This window comes from Glycine max, chromosome 17 (assembly GCF_000004515.6).
Source record: "Glycine max cultivar Williams 82 chromosome 17, Glycine_max_v4.0, whole genome shotgun sequence".
Lineage (NCBI taxonomy): Eukaryota > Viridiplantae > Streptophyta > Magnoliopsida > Fabales > Fabaceae > Glycine > Glycine max.
The window spans coordinates 11452132-11467085 of NC_038253.2; the positions used below are offsets into that span (position 1 = coordinate 11452132).

The following is a 14954-nucleotide window of genomic DNA, read 5'->3' on the forward strand; positions in this document are numbered from 1 at the left end:
TTAAATATATAAAAATATATTGTAAACCAATTCTATCTATATATATATATATGTAAACATGCGCTACATGCATCTATATATAATCCATTGTATGAGACAAAAAAATTTCAGATTTTATATGTTAAAAATAAAATAGAATGAGACTTTTTTAATAATTTAATATTTTTTTCTTTCATATCAAACAATTTCATAATGGTCTTTTTTTTATTTCTTTTATATTTCTCTTAAATTAAACTCTCCCTTTCTCCCTCTCTTTATATTAGTTAACAACATCCCTTGATATATTTTATACTCACGTAAAGTACATGTAAAGCCCTAACCAGTGAATGGCTCGTTCTTTTCAATAACCATTTGTTTTTTATGTGCACGTGATCAAAACAACGTGCATCGCACTATCGCAGGCCATTTGTTAAGGAGCTCTGCACTTACGTAGATTCGAAGATGAGGATGACCTGAAGTTCAGAACTGAGAATGCTCCAAAAAACCGTGAAGCTTCAAGCTGTGGCCTGTGGTGTGGAAAGTGTCCTCCTCATCACATCAGAAAAAGTTCATTCATTGTGATTTTATGTTTCTCTGGCCAAAGAAGTCCCCATTGATTGATCATTAATACTTTGGCCAATGGAGTACGCTTCATCCAATTATGAATCAGCTCTCTCTGAATTTCCCTGCTCATTCTTTGTCTACATTTTTTTTTTACCGTAGTTAAATTCTAATTTTTAACTACTACAGCTTCAGGTCTTTGATTATAATGTAATGTATGTTATTAACACCACCAAATCCAATATTTTACATATGGGACATCATAGTATTTCATACATTATTTATATTAAATGGATAAAAATTACATTTAAACTAGAAGAATCCGTGATTGATGATGACATGGATGACAAGAATCTTTCTTATTGTCCTGGCCAAACTCAAAAACAGTAATGGTCCCAACTTCTACAAAGACATGGCCAAAGCTGAATTAAAAGAAATTAACCAGGCAGTTCGAAATCGAATCCCACTTCCATAAAGAACGGTGGATTATCTACATGGCTGGTTTGTCACAGCTGAATTTTGGACAGATTCCTTCATCCCATGACATCACTGTTCATCATCAACTCCAACACAACTTGAACTTACCATTCAAAAAAAGTAAGAAAGTACTACATCAATTCGAGCCCTAAAAAAAATATTATTTTCAATCATTTACGTTTACTTACAATTCTTACAATACAATTCAGGCTTCTTCTTTTTTTTTTTTAAAAAAGATAGTGTACAGCTTTCCTTACTATTAGTAGACATACAAGCGCATGGCCCGAAAGCCCGCCTTATTTCAAAATTTACAGAAAGAACCCGACCCGTGACAGAAAGCAGGGGAGGGAATCTAGTATGTTCAGTGCACGATACCTTACGCTAGTTTTTGTCGCGATTGAGTCTCTCCCAAAGCAACGCGCACTGCCTCCTTGCGAACCCCACGCGCTTCTCTTCCAAGTCATACTCAACCTCAAACCCTTGCTGTTGGTAATTCCCGAGTGTGGCCCCGGGCCCACCACTCAAATCCGCTTCATCCCCACCGTTCATCAGCATCAAGCACCCCACCTTCCTCTTCCCCTTCGCTCCATCACTACCGTCCGAAAACTCGTAGAAATAGTTCTTCCTAGGAAGCACCACACTCGAATTCTTTCCCCCAGCAAAACGCAGCGTCAGAGCTGGTACGTCCGCCACGGAGTTCAAATAATAGCACGGCGCGAGTCCCGTTTTCTCTTCAATCTTACGCGCGCGCTTGTTGTCTCGCCCGACTCGGCGGTCAAACTCGTCCACCACCGAGTTATAAAACCCCGCCGGCAACATCGTGAACGTCGTGCCGGAATCCACAACCACGCCGCCGTCACCTCGATTGTTCACCCGCCGTAGCATCTCCGGCGCCGGAATAGTCCTTTTCCCGACGGCGATTCCGATTAAGCTAACGGTATAAAAATAAGGATGCTTAGGGTTTTCAAGCATAGACGTGTAAACAAACTCCGCCACTCCACCACCAATCTTCTCCTTCTCCTTCTCCTCGTAGCGTCCAAGAATTAGTGGACTCGGTTTTCTCACTCGCTCCGAATCGAACGAGTGAGAAACCAAACAATACGAAAACCGGTTTCCGAGTTGAGGAGATAACGTGGCCAGCTGCGCCGGGAGAGAGAGCAAACCACGACCGAATCCGGCGACTCCAGTAGGTTCGGCGAGGGTAGTGTGAGCGCAACCGAACGTGAAATTTCTGAGAAACAAAGAAGAGAGAGAAAGCGTGTCACGATAGAGACGCGCGATTAAGCTTCCATCACCGTAAGCATAATAAAACGGTGGACACTTGAAATTTGCGCAATCGGAGGTTTCGATTGATTCGAGAGGACAACGAGCGGCGGCGCAGAGATCGGAGGGAGGGGCTAAGTTGTGCGCTGCGGAGCACGCGGGGGACTTGCACGAAACGGCGACGCTTTGAGTGATGTTGGTTGGGGGAGAGGCGTTGGGCTCGTTGGGCTTTCCCTCGCAGAGTATGCATTTAAAAGGGGCGCAGGGGAACCAGACTAAGTCGCTGCCAGTGTCCATGTAGAGCGTAATGGGCTGGGCCTGGGCCTGCGGGCCCAGGTTGAAGGAGAGAGTGTAGTCGCTGCCCGGGGAGAGTGGGAGGGAGAGTTGGCGGCGGAAGCGTTTTGCGGAACGGGTGGAAGTGGATTTGAGAAGGTGGTGGGTGCTGTTGAATTGGGCTTTGGAAAGTGTGTGTGTTAAAGGCACAAGAACCATTTGAAATGAGGGGTGTGATATACATAGAATCATGAACACGACCAGCAACAACATAGTTGTGGAAGCCATTTGTTATTGTTTATGTGCATGCGACGAGAACAGAGTGTTTGAGTTTTTTTTTCAAGTTAGAGGCAGAGTGTGGAGAGAGAAAACAGAGGTTTTGAATTTGTTGAGAGTAGGAAGGAGTGGTCAATTAATGGGGGTTTATAAAGGGGACGGGGAGTGACAGCTGGGCAAAGAGTACGGAGTTTCCACTTTGTGTGATTTGGTAGTAGCCATGGCGGACACATTTTAGGACATGATTATCTTCTTTAGCAAGAGTAGTAACTTTTTACAAAAATATTTTGCTGGTTGTGGCTTTGGCCCACTTTCGGGCAGTAGGTAATTGGGTCTTGCAAGTAACAACTTAAGTCCAACGAATTTGGAAGAAGAAGAAAATGAGTTTGGGGTTTTCCTCGCCAACATTGCTTATGACAGGTTTCACTAAAGTTCAAGTGAACACAATTTGGATAATCTGTTTTCTTTATTATTTAAAACACACTTATTGTGATTGTTATTATTAATATGGTCAGCAATATGACAAAAGTATGAGATTAATTGCCTCGGAAAACCCAAGTGAAAGTCATATACTGTCTGTTGACTCTGTGGTACCTAATGGCTGGATCATGGAACACCAATCCTATAAAGTAGTATGTACTGTCTGGTTCTTATAAAGCTATTATTATGTATTATAAATTATAATGCTTCCATGAGTTGTAGGCGGTGGCCAGAAAGAAGATAAAAACAAGATTGGCCATGCACCTAATATTTGACAATTCAGACGCTACTATCAGTCTTATGAACCAATCAATTCTCATGTAGGCCAACCCGGAAAATCCAATTCATCCACTCATTTGTATGTTACTAATTCATGCATACTTTAAATTGTGTGGACCAAATCATTTTTGTGTTCCCGGTTTCATTCATGTGTTTACATAAGTAAGAGAAATTGTATTTGTATAACATTTTTATTTTATACAAATTTTGTACAACAAAAAAAGAGAAAAGAATAAGATAAGATGATGCGACGGAGAACAATAGAAAGAAAAATGATTCATGAATAATACAACGTTATTGGACTAAATAAAAGATGTTTTAACTACTAAACTTCATTATGGATATCATCTATGTCCATGATTCTTATGTTAGACCAACCCCGAAAATCCAATTCATTAAGTCATTTCCATGTTCTTTAAGTCAAACATTAAATTGTGTGGACCAAATCCTTTTTTGTTGCTGATTTCATCTTTTGTTTGCATATAAAAATTATAAGGCCAGATATAAGATGTCTTAACTACTAATTTAATTTTCAGATTGGATCATCTATTATTCATAATTCCACTTCTCAAATCCATGAACATAAAATGTTTATTAGTGCCCTCTTTCTTGTGAATCAAAAACTGGCATAGCCGTCCTACTTACAATCTTTTTTGTGGGGATGCTCGTGAGATTTTGGTGCTAAAGGTTTGTCTGATTGCCACTGCAAATATCTTCGCACATGCTCTCCCAAAAACACAAGCATTCAATAGGGGACCAAATTAGTTCAAGCCCACCAATACCATCTATGGAGCCTTTGCTCCCAATTATCAAACTCATTCATTGTCCTAAAAATGAACTCTCATATTTCTGACCTTATGGTTTACTTTTACAAAATCTCCAATGATGAAAAGAGAAATTTCTGAGTTAGATTTATTGTGATATAAAGAGTCTTTACACCCCACCCTCCTATTTATGAGCAAGTCATATCAACAATTTTTTTATATAAAAGAAGTTCACATGAACTTGCAAATTCAATAGCCTTGTACGTTACTGACTTATAAGTTTACGTACATTGTATGTTGTTGCTTAAAATCTTTATAAAAACATTTACTTTGGAATCTAGACCCAACACACAACTCTAAGAATAATCAACAATTTCTCTTCTAAAATTGGTTAAAGAAGTGAAAGTAATTCAGGATCTGTGTGGTTTGCTGTCACAGCCATATAAATTCCATTGATTGCCTCCGCAGTTCCACACATCAACGTCCATTGCAAGATATTAGAAATTATATCCAATACTTTTTCTTTTCTTCTTTTGTCCTTTTCCCAAGTGCCAAAGATTTCATTCACTGTACTGTCTCTCGTAATGTCTATATAGTTTTCCTACCAGCTAGAATCATATATCCCACGTAAAATAATTTTGAACTCAATTATATGATTCTTTACAAGTCCAGTTGTTAAACATTAGATTCATATTTCACAAGAATACGAATTTGAACCTCATTAGTTATATAAGAATCTTGTTTGCAAGTAAGTGCCTCAATGTAAACCCTCTTTAAACCTTGAGATATGTTTTCATCTTAACAAGTTTTTGGATCCAATTCACTAAATTCTTATGTATAAAAAGAATATTATATTTTTTATTTCACCATAAAGGGAACTCATATATATAATGGAGGTGAAAATGTTACCAAGTTAGCGTCATAGTGACGAATGCAATGTCGCTCACTGTACTGGACATCCCGTTATCCCATGCTTTTGATTTGCATTCAATAATCTGAAATTCACGAACTATAAGTTCCCGACATAACTCACAGCTTGTAGTTGTAAACTTAGGCATGCCAGTAGTCAAGAAGGATGAAGAGGTTACGTGGGTGCATAACAAAGGAGATGTAGTAAGTGGTTAATAGTTCTCACTCAGTCAACGGTGATGAAATAAATTCAAAGCCAAATATGTTAGAAATAAGTAACTAAAAGAATCAGATGGCCATGCTTAAGTGTGCAATTGACTTGAAGTTGAGTCAACCTATTTATTTATGCTCTGTACTGTACACATTCTTGTCCACGTTGATGCCATTTATTAATATTTAGCAGTACATGCTTCACTAGCATATGCAGTAGCAAAAATCTAATTAAAATAATCCCAGCGTAATTGGTCCATAAAGGTTATTAAGCCCACCAATCTCCTTAATATATTCTTATACATGTACCTGTAAAAATTGGATAAAGATAATTATGGTCCATATATATATATATATATATATATATATATATATATATATATATATATATATATATATATATATATATATATATATGTATGTAGCAAAACAAAGTGCATCCACATAGATGGTATGCTAGTAGCTAGATTTGACAAAAAACAAAACATTTATGCTTGATAAAATGCAAAGGAGCACGGTTTTTCTTTTCAAAGTTATATACCAACAGCTACGACTCGACCACAATAAATCTGAATGCACGGTCAAGTTATAGGTAATGGAATTTTTCAGTCACAGTTTGGACTTTCAATTGCAGCAGAATAGAAGCATAGTGCGGTTGTCTCCAACACACATTAATCTTCAAAAAATTGATATTAGTTATTATTGTTCAAATGAAAAGAGAGTAAGAGACGAAAGGAAGAAAAACGACATAAACTTATATTAATTATTATTGTTTAAAATAAAATGAAATGAGGTGAAATATACTAAAGTCCATCTTATTTCATTTCATTCCATCTTATATTTTTATTTTTCTTTCAAAATTAATTGATATTAAATGAAATTGTGTAAAATAGTATAATTGACATTAAACAAAGTTGTCTAATAAATATATAATATATGTATTAGCTGAACCTCTAGAATTAAGACATGTGATGTGAAATTTTTCAAAAGTAGGAAATAAAAACACTTATTCTTTTATCAAGTTAATTACATTTTTTTAATCATTAATTTAGCTTGCATTCTTCATTCTTTACAACAAACATAAACTGGGTCAACATAGCACATAGATTATCAACCTATCATGGAGTCACAGATACTATACCACCATGTTAAAAGAACAAAAACCAAAAAAAGAGATGCCAATTAGTTATATTAGTAATAGCCTATCATAATGAGCGATGTTGGTATGCCTATGTGTGTAGTAGAATCCGTACCAAGGCAACTTGAAAAGTGAAAACAAATGTAACAACAACACTAAAGTGGGTGTTATATGGTTCGAATAGGTACCTCCTTCCTTAATCCTAATATAGGCGTGGAATTGGGTGATCCAAGTTCCGACTGTTTGTGGGATTAAGGAGGCAAACTCAGGTGATAATGGAAGGGTGCACTTTGGGCCAAGGCTGAATCGCTGAAGTAGTCTTGTACCTGAACAGAACATGAACCGATAATTAACAAATTCCAGTAAAACATATAACATTTGAGAAGTCCAATGGTGCAGTGTACACATTTGAAATGAGTACGCCAAATTCGTTCATCAAGACGTGAGACGCGGATAAATTGATTCCTGAGATGAAAATTTTAAACTTAATCCATGAATAAAAGTGTAATAAATTAATCTGTAGATAAATTGTTTAATGATAATACCATTCCTAGTTCGAATGAGTAAGACATTCAACTATTCAAGTGACCATTTTATCTTAATTAGTATTAGTAATTATCATTTAACATAGAGTGCGATTAAAAATTCAAATGCTTAGTATTGTTTATGATACATTTTCAACTTCATCCAGCACGTCATTGAAACACCTTCTTGGTCTCCCATGATTTCTGTGTTCCCCAAAACCCTCATTGCCACTCGTTTCCTTTCCCGAACCTGACCTCGAATACACACTCCCAAACTAATCGCCATTAGAACCATGAGCTCCCAGGGCATGTTCCAGCTCAAGCTTGACCCAATAGCCGGTACCTCTGAATGGGTCGTTATCGAAGACAACGATAACGACGAAAGCTTCTCCCATAATTTCCACCAACCCCTCCTCGCCACGACAAAAGCTTACACCAGAAAAAGGTTGAATTTTCCTGATTCCAGTTGCTTGGTGGATTTACTTTGTATTCAGTTAGAAACCTATAGCATAGATCACTGCACTTATGTCTATGAAGCATAAATCCAAAATTTAAATGACTTTGCACATGAATGGTGAGGCTTGGAAGCTGTGAAATTGAACAAATTAATTAAGCAAATATTTTTTTTTTTACTTTGTTTCCTATATTTTCTATGGAACTTTATTACTTATATTGAACTCGTGAAGAATTATTCACCTTTGTAAAATAATAGTAAATGCATAAATTTTATTTACAAATGCTTTTTTCAGATTATTGCATATATATTTGATTGTGTTTCTTCCAAGTAATAAAACTGAAGTAAATTGGGCTACTACTTTCTTTATTATTTAGGGTTTTATTTGGGATTATTTATTGTTATTTGTTATCTAGGGATTTTATTCCATTTCACATTATGATATTCCAGCTTAGAGTATGAATAACTTATTTGGGTGTTTGGCTATGCTGGGTCTATAACTAGATCTTTAGTGTAAGCATAAGACTCTCTTGATTTAGTTGATTAATATATGATATTGAATATCTTTCATTTAAAGATTATTTGATATTTGAGTTGGAGGATGTTGGAGGAAGTTGTTAAAATGGATCTCATGGTAAGGGGATTTGGTCTTTAACCTAGTCTAAGAGTGTCGTGTGATTCATGCAGTCAACCTCATTTAGTGAGATAAGGCTTTTGTTGTTGTAGAGTGTATTCGATACTTGAGTTGGAGGAACACTCCGTCCAAGAGGATTACTCTAGGTTTTTCAAGGAAACACCCTGTCAAGGATACTCTTGGATTATCCTACTCAAAACCTTTCCTATTCTTTTAATATTATTTATACTTGGAATATATTCACTACATTTTAAGAAGGTATTGTGTTTAACTGTATGTTGCGTTCAGTAGAAAATAATATCTATGTTGTACATGTGACATTAATTCCTTTTTCTTGAATGTTTAAGTCATTTATCTTTTTTGATTTGTGTTAAATATCTATGCATATGCTTTTTTATCTGTAGGTTGATCTGTTGTTAGCAGAACCTTTCTATGTAGGGCATGATGGCATGCTTCCATGGCAGAACCTGCGGTTTTGGTATATTTCGCACTAACTACTCTTGCAATGATCAATTTGACTTTCTGCATCATATCAGTTGTGCTTTAATGGTTATAAAGTATCAATGATATATGATTTTAATTTGGCACCTAACATTCTCAAGTTACTTTTATTCATTTTAGGAAGGATCGTACAACACTTAGTGATATTCTCTCTGAAGATGCTCTGATAATTCCTTGTAAAGGAATATTGAGAGCATGTGCCGTCTCTCTTCCAGTAAGTTACTGTGGATTAAGCAAAGGTCACATATATTTTGTAGCTTGGGAATTTTTCTTTTATTTATGCAATGGACTAAGAGAGCATAACTACTGTTTTATGGTTGGTAGTTGGGCTGTATACATGGATTAATGGGACATACAATTTGCAGGATCTTTGGAAAAGTCGTTGTTGCTTGAGTAATGTTGAAGGTTTTGACCATTCAGTGGTAAATGCTACATTGGGAGCCTGTGGTCATCTACCTGATTTAGAAGAGGGTCCTTGTCTGCCTTTTTTTGTCTGGCAATGTGGAGAATTTGATGTAATTAATCTATTTACAATTCACATTTTGCAATAAACTGGTTTCCTCAATGAAGAAGAAAGAAAATTCCCACTTATCCAATAACAATAGTGCACTAGTATCTATTTGGCCTTATTATGTACAATGTTTCAGGTGCTTAGTGAGACATTTGATGTGATGGAGTTTGATTTTTCAAAACAAATATGCCAATGTCAAGGAAAATCCCAGGTATTATGATACATCATGTATGTTTTGGATGCATTTGCATGATCAGCAGGCTTGGTACTTAGTGTTGTCAGGGACTATGATGTCTAAATGATTATACTGCACAACAGTTTGTCTCTGGTGTAGCTTACTAACTGAATTGAGTTATTATTAGCTTCAACATCACATGGGAAAAACTTGACCTAACTATTAACCAGTTATTAACAGAAAGATTGCATAGGCAATTCTTTCATCATATCTGCCTTCATATCTTACAGAATAGTAATTTGCAAATGCAATTCTTCATACATAATGAATATTGAAAATTGTATGTTGCAGGTTAAGTTCACCAAGACCGGGGTATGTCATGGATTTGTGCTGTGGATTAACTGGGTGATGGATTTGCAAAATTCTGTTGTGATATCAACTGGTCCAGGTCACTCATTTCCCTTTCCAACATTAACTAAAGCTATGAAGCCTCACTCTTCCATTCAACACCTGTGGCAAAAATTATAGATGAAAGACTAAATCAAGACCCAAGACAAAACTCATATCTTATAAAGGATCTAGAACAATACTATGAGCTATTGCTTATTCTTTCCATTTTAAGATTGCATATAGGAGATATTGGAAACAGGGAGTAAAGCTTCTTGGAACACCTAGAACAGTAGGACCTCAAAGATCAATAAATGTCCAAGCATGTTCTGCATGCATGGTGAACTCTGTTCTTTGTTCTTTTCAGTGGAACTAATTTCACTGACTTTTATATCATAGGATTGATGCTGATATGATACGCGGTTGATGCTATACTAAGGTCTGGTGGGATTTTATGAAATTCTCATAGGACAGGCTGGTAATCTTACTGAACACCTTTGTGGCGAAGAATGCTGAAAATGACTTATAGCACAATTTTACTTACAGAGTAATGATACGATCATTGTTTACTGCAATTTTGAATGAAATTTGGCAAATCAGTAGAAACGCAAACAGGCATTATTTTCATAAAAAAATATCTACTAAATCCCAAAATATAGTTACTCGTGCAAAGAATATAAAAACAAGAAAATAAAAATATTGGTTCTTTGCTTTAAAAAAATAAAATATTGGTTCCATTTGGATCCGTTTCATTTTGAAACATCATTTGAAATTCAATCCCATTTGATCCGTTATCCAAAAAAATCTATGAAAAAAATCATTTTTCATCAATTTTTGCTTTTTTAATCAATTTACAGTTTTATTTTAAATTGGATTAAATCTAAACACCCCCCTAGTTTATGTTACAGTATAAATGATGTTAAGGCCAGTAGTAATACTAATACCCAACCAACAGAAAACCAAAGCTCTTCGTATGATTGGGTCCCAAAAGGACGGAATTTTAAGATGCATCCACCCTAAAAAAAAAAATGTAAAACGTGGCTACTTAATTAGTCCATGATATATATCAGTTTTTTTTTCTTCCATACTTAATAGCTTCTGATTAAATCGGATAATTCTGTGTCAATTAATTCATAACTGCAAACTTTTATTTTGTTCTTACATTTTTCCACTCCATTACAACACACGATGATCGCCTTTTTCGTTAGAAAAAGAATGTTCTCATCAAATATACAATAGTGCGGCTTTAGTAAATAAATTATAATAAACATTTAAATACATCATTCAATTAAATATCAAATTTGTTAAATTATAAAATTTTGTAAATAAAATAAATGAATAAAAAATTTCTAAAAAAATAAATTTTTTAAAATTAAAATTTTTGGATTGATAATCCGTATGATTATATTGATAATCCGTATGATCCATATAAATTGTTGATCTATATGAGTTTTTTTTGTTTTCTTATTTGTTTTTAAAAATTAAAAAAAAAATTCATACGGATCAACAATCTGTATGAGTTAAAAAAACTCATATGAATCAACAATTTGTATGAGTTTTTTTTAATTTTTTATTATTTTTTAAAATAAATTAGAAAATAATTCATACAGATCAATAATCCATGAGTTAAAAAAAACTCATACAGATCGTCAATTCATATGAATAATATAAATCACCTATTTATAGAAAAAGTGAAAGATATTTTAACCCTTTCATTATATTGTTAGGTGTTTCACTTAAAATATTAGGTGTTCAAAGCAACTATTTTTGGTTGTCGGTAGTAGGAGGATAGAGGTTTGTCCTTTAAACGGCCCACGGCCTACGTGCACTTATATCATTTGTGATTTCTTAACCTTTGAGAGTAGTGAAGAGGCAAGAGAAATTATGGCACCATATTTTATAGCACGTTCGTTATTATTATGTAAATCTCTTCCAATAAGAAACAGGACTCACTGTTTTGGACACTAAAGGCAAATTGCATCCGTAGGTTTCCCTTAAACTATTCTCAAAAGTCATTTATTTTAAATAAAAAAATAAGTCACGACATTGACAACATTAAAATAAAAATAATTTATATTATCATTCAATTATATAATAAATTTATTAACTTTTCATAATAATGAGTATCTAAAATTTATTCTAACAGTGAATTCGAGTTAATTGATAATATAAATATTTGTAATAGAAAAATTCACTTATTCCAATAGAATTATTTTTTATTTTATTATTTATTTTCTTGAGATCTAATAATTAAGATTAATTATTTATTATAATTATTATATAAAAAAATAAATGATTATTGGAATAAGTAAATCTCTCTCATTTTTATATTAATAATGCATAATTTTTTCTTAAAAAAAAATATCCCAGCATGTCTATCATTGAACGACAATAAAATACACATTTTTTCAAGGTGGTCCTTTCAAGTTTCAATTAAACCATCATTAATAATCACGATGGCAATTACAATACAATTGGGTCGCGGTGGAGTGGAAAAGCAAATCAGGTTACAACAACATTCTTCAGTGAGAGCAGTATTTATAAAAAAAATTGGTGTAAATACTTTTTTTATTGTTTGTAATTTAATATTTTTTTTCTTTTCATTCTTGTACTTTTTTTTATTTTTCTTCTTACAAATTATGTTTTGTCCCTAGAACATTGTAAATATTTTTTCTTACTGTTCTGTTTAAATCGTTTTAAGAACTAAAAATAAATTAAGCAAGGATTAAAAACATTTAAAAAAATAAAATAAAATATACTCAGTGACAAAAAGTAAAAAGATATTTAATTTTATTAAATAAAAATATTAGAAGATGTTTGACCCTTCATTGGTGGGATTTACATGATCCGTGAAGGATTTGAAGACTCATAGGCTCATAGCCTTTACTTGGCTTTCTCTGGTTCCTAAGATGGTGTTGCATTTGGTGCCTCTGGCGAATCTCCACTTACAAGCCACGAGACCCGCGGTGGTTGGGTTCGCGTTCCCACTGCTCCTCAAGTTCTTGATGGGCTTCAGGATCTTCCGAGACAACGCGCTTCACCAGTCAAGACTCTTCCTTTTCCAATTGGGTCAAATTGCGTTCAACACCGAAGCCCGAGTCTCCAACGTGGCCAGAATGGAACGTGCTCTCAGGTTAATTTGGAGAACACTCACTCCTTCTCCTTCATCCACCACCGATAATTCCCAAGTCACTCAACAGAGCCTCCATGACCTTTCTATGCTTTCGCTCTAGTCACCACTCACTTTGGGTTTCTTTGCGGTGAAAGAAACAAAGAAAAAAGTTAAATCAACGCGGAACGTATCCTCTACTTCCATCATTCCACCTCCGGTTAGTCGTTTCCGGTTACTACTTTATCATCCTTGTTGTTTCTTGTATATTAATATTAACCACTTTTTACTATTGTTGCTGTTTGGAATCTGAAATTGATGTATGTTTCGGCTTTGTCCTATGAATTAGGTTAATTTTCATGAGACATGTTGGACAGAGGTTGTTTGTGGTACTGTGTGTCTAATTAATCTTACAGCTTGCAATAATTTTGCATAACGCAATTTGAATTTTCTGTATGACAAACTTTGTCGGATGAATGAAAAGGTATTAATGATGAGATTAAGATGGTCTCATATCGCCGTTTATTTCTACTTTTTCGTGGTAGCGGTTTGTTTGTTTGTTTTATTCACGACCTCGCCGGTGGTTGAAATATAATTCGTATGTTTATCTGTGGCTAAAATTGAAAGTCTTGTAATTACTTCAGAAAGATGAAGAACCTTCTTTGTTCCTCAAAAGAAAGAAGACACCAATTCCACCAATTCTTCGGATAATGATGATGTATTTTATCAAAATGAGGATAATTATTTTAATATTTCTTTAGATGATGATTAATTCAGCATTTACCATTTCTGTAGTAATATATTTATCGTAATCTATATTGTAGCTATCGTTCAATTTTATGTCTATAAAAGGAGTCCTCGATAGAGGTGGGTAAACGAATCGGTCCACACGTATTGGCAGCGGACCGAGTCACTCCGTTTTGTTTCTTATACGGATCAAATAAATTAATTCGTTCCCGTCTCGCGGACCTCGCGGATCAAAGTTTACGAGCCTAATTTTAAAAGAATTTCAATTTTAATAAAAATACAATACAATTAAATTAAATTCAATACAAATGTAAATAAAATCTCAATAATTAATGAATTACATCAATAAAATAAATAATGTCTTAACAAATGAAAATCCAAACAATAAATCTAAAATATGAAATTTAAACATCTCCAACAACAAATGATTTCATATTTAAAGTAGCTTGAGCATTCTCCATCTCTACATCTTCATCTTCTTTTCCTATAACTCAAAATAATAATAAATATTAGAATAAAGTGTTCTTAGTCTGCTATAATGATAATGGCTAAATATGATGTGAGTTATTTTTTATAATAAAAATATATTGAAAAATGTTTAAAAATATTTATTTAATAATTATTTTTGGTTTAAATGATAAGAATTGATATTTTTATTATTTATGGCTTGCAAATATGAAAAGAATAAATTAAAAGATAAAAAGATCAAGAAAATATCAAAAAGGAAGATTTTTAACATGTTATCACTTATCTTTTTTATCTTATTTTAAAAAAAAGTTTAAAGTGAAAAAGAGAAAATCAAACCTAATATAATTGGGTCAGACTAACACAAATCAAACCTATTGCGAACAGCGAATCCCACGGGCCAAATCCGCATAATCCGCGGGTTAAGTGGGACGGATCCAAAAATATGACATAACCATAAACCGTTTAAAAAAATTGATTTGTAACCCGCACGGACCGCGACCCCGCAAGCCAGTCCATGGACATTGACCCGTTTACCCACCCCTAGTCCTCAATTCCATTGTGAGACACCCTTATCCAATCATAATATGAATTTAATGTTTATGCACTAATAGTATAAAAATATCATGTTATTCAATCATAATCCACCATTTATTACATTGTCCTCAGTACATAATGTTTTTTCTCTAATAGTATAACATTAATTGCTATTATTTTTAATTATATTTTTTATATAATTTTTAAATACTTTATACACTAAAAGCTTTAGCCTCTAAAGTTAGAAAAAAGAAAACAATTATCATAAAAATAAAAGAAATACTGATAGAGGACTAGTAAC

The 14954-nt window shown here is 33.9% G+C and overlaps 3 protein-coding genes and 1 long non-coding RNA gene across 6 annotated transcripts; 2 read left to right on the top strand and 2 right to left on the bottom strand.

The window, feature by feature from the left end:
• Window positions 1-911: 911 nt before the first annotated feature.
• On the bottom strand, window positions 912-3190 carry LOC100805699 (probable aspartyl protease At4g16563). Its single transcript, XM_003549866.5, has one exon. It carries the CDS (start codon window positions 2839-2841, stop codon window positions 1399-1401), a length of 1443 nt encoding a protein of 480 aa, XP_003549914.1. The 5' UTR covers window positions 2842-3190; the 3' UTR covers window positions 912-1398.
• A 4101-nt stretch (window positions 3191-7291) lies between these two features.
• LOC100795270 (protein arginine N-methyltransferase 1.6) lies at window positions 7292-10287 on the top strand. 3 transcript variants are annotated; one of them, XM_014769663.3, is made up of 6 exons: window positions 7292-7578; window positions 8626-8699; window positions 8843-8936; window positions 9088-9237; window positions 9370-9444; window positions 9760-10287. In XM_014769663.3, exons 2-6 carry the CDS (start codon window positions 8671-8673, stop codon window positions 9934-9936), a joined length of 525 nt encoding a protein of 174 aa, XP_014625149.1. In that variant the 5' UTR covers window positions 7292-7578; window positions 8626-8670; the 3' UTR covers window positions 9937-10287. The 3 variants fall into 3 exon arrangements, with proteins under 3 accessions (XP_014625149.1, XP_040867140.1, XP_040867139.1); XM_041011206.1 differs by lacking the exon at window positions 7292-7578 and adding an exon at window positions 8132-8479; XM_041011205.1 differs by lacking the exon at window positions 7292-7578 and having other exon boundaries at window positions 8505-8699.
• Window positions 9565-10215, bottom strand: LOC121173835 (uncharacterized). Its single transcript, XR_005889343.1, has 2 exons — window positions 10080-10215; window positions 9565-9918 (listed from the first exon to the last, which is right to left on the bottom strand). It is a non-coding gene; the product is annotated as an uncharacterized lncRNA (long non-coding RNA).
• A 2323-nt stretch (window positions 10288-12610) lies between the features above and the next one.
• LOC100305888 (uncharacterized) lies at window positions 12611-13407 on the top strand. The gene has a single exon (NM_001251332.3). It carries the CDS (start codon window positions 12705-12707, stop codon window positions 13026-13028), a length of 324 nt encoding a protein of 107 aa, NP_001238261.2. The 5' UTR covers window positions 12611-12704; the 3' UTR covers window positions 13029-13407.
• Window positions 13408-14954: the final 1547 nt, after the last annotated feature.

What these genes read in the sequence shown, in the direction of transcription:
- LOC100805699 (XM_003549866.5), bottom strand. Translation starts at nt 2,841, where the DNA reads ATGGCTTCCACAACTATGTTGTTGCTGGTCGTGTTCATGATTCTATGT.
- LOC100795270 (XM_014769663.3), top strand. Translation starts at nt 8,671, where the DNA reads ATGCTTCCATGGCAGAACCTGCGGTTTTG. An exon ending in TGGCAGAACCTGCGGTTTTG is followed by an intron (nt 8,700 to 8,842) that starts GTATATTTCGCA and finishes TATTCATTTTAG; the next exon opens with GAAGGATCGTACAACACTTA. An exon ending in AATGTCAAGGAAAATCCCAG is followed by an intron (nt 9,445 to 9,759) that starts GTATTATGATAC and finishes TGTATGTTGCAG; the next exon opens with GTTAAGTTCACCAAGACCGG.
- LOC100305888 (NM_001251332.3), top strand. Translation starts at nt 12,705, where the DNA reads ATGGTGTTGCATTTGGTGCCTCTGGCGAATCTCCACTTACAAGCCACG.